Genomic DNA, 1,156 nt, shown 5'->3' with positions numbered 1-1,156 from the left:
GCTGGGAGGCCCGAGCCGTCCCAGGGTGCCCCGCGCGGCGTGGACTCGGGCCGCTGCCGCCATCCCGCTGGCGAGAGGGAGAGAGAGGCCCGCCCGCTCGCCGGTCGGGCCAGTGTGGGCCAGTGCGTGAGGGCGCGGGGGGCCGTGTCAGCGAGACGCAGAGCGCAGCCGCCAGCACCGAACGGACATGTTGGAGCTCAGCGCCGCCGCCTCTTTTTCCTCACCCTCCGAACGGGACTGAGCGGGGGCCCGCCACTCCGCCTCTGCCGCCCGCTCGCCTGCCCGCCCCGCCGCCTCGGCCGCAGCCTCTTCCTGCCTGGCCTCCGGTTCCGCCGCCCGTCGCCTTCCCCCGCCCTTCAGGCCCGGCCGGTTCCCTGGCCCCGCTCCGCCGCGGCGCGAGGTCTATGTGACCGGCGGGCCCGGAGCAGCCGCCGCCGCAGCGCGAACATGGACGCCGTCAACGCCTTTAACCAGGAGGTGAGGGCTGCTTGGGCAGACGGGTGCCCAGCCGGCCGCGGGGCCGGGGCGCCGTGTCTCCCGCCGCCGGAGGTTTAAAGCTTGGGTCGGGGTGGGGACGCTTCCTGCCCGGGTTCCGGGGCGGCGGGGCCTGCGCGGAGCGGCCTGTGGCCCCAAGAGGTCGAGGCGGCCCCGGGAGCCGACCCCTACCCCTCCCCCACCCCGCCCTCCGGGCGGCGACCTCGGGCAGCCCCCCTCGCCCCCTGCCGGCCTCCCCCAGCCCGCCTCGGCGCCGGTGCCTCCAACTTTGCCCCCTCTCCAGGGCCCGGCGCTCGCGCTCTCGGCTCCCAGCCCCGTTATTGGCTTCGCAGTGCCGGGAGCCCGCAAGGGGCTAAGAAAGAAGCGCGGGCGGGCGTGGGGGGTGGGGGAGCGGGAGCATCTGCGGGTCGCTGGACCCGCGGAGCGGCGGCCGCCACTCTCCTGTTGCTCAGGCCGCGGCGCCGCTGCGACTGGACTCTGATCTGGGGTCGAGCAGGAGTTGGAGAGGGTGTCCATCCTCCTTCCCCGGGACTCACACACTTGGAAATGGAGCTAACAGTCGGGGAAGGGGGTGGCCCCTTCAAATTTTGAGTCGTGAACTTAACCCTCTTTGGGGGTAGGTGGCCCCAACAAGATACCTAAAATGTTGAATGGGAGAGAA

General features: G+C 73.1%; 1 protein-coding gene across 3 annotated transcripts in view; it reads left to right on the top strand.

The window, feature by feature from the left end:
• The first annotated feature begins 52 nt into the window (after nucleotides 1-52).
• Nucleotides 53-1,156, top strand: part of SCAF4 (SR-related CTD-associated factor 4) — a 53,555-nt gene continuing 52,451 nt past the window's right edge. For all 3 annotated transcript variants that reach the window (XM_012733895.1, XM_012733897.1, XM_012733891.1), the window contains exon 1: nucleotides 53-477. In XM_012733895.1, coding sequence (XP_012589349.1) covers nucleotides 448-477 — 30 coding nt within the window. In that variant the 5' untranslated portion in view covers nucleotides 53-447. The remainder of the gene's footprint in view (nucleotides 478-1,156) is intronic.

The sequence above is a fragment of the Condylura cristata genome, unplaced genomic scaffold, assembly GCF_000260355.1.
Source record: "Condylura cristata isolate star-nosed mole 26May11 unplaced genomic scaffold, ConCri1.0 scaffold00003, whole genome shotgun sequence".
Classification (NCBI taxonomy): domain Eukaryota; kingdom Metazoa; phylum Chordata; class Mammalia; order Eulipotyphla; family Talpidae; genus Condylura; species Condylura cristata.
Note: the sequence above shows the minus strand (reverse complement) of the source record. Positions and strands in the feature narration are given on the sequence as shown.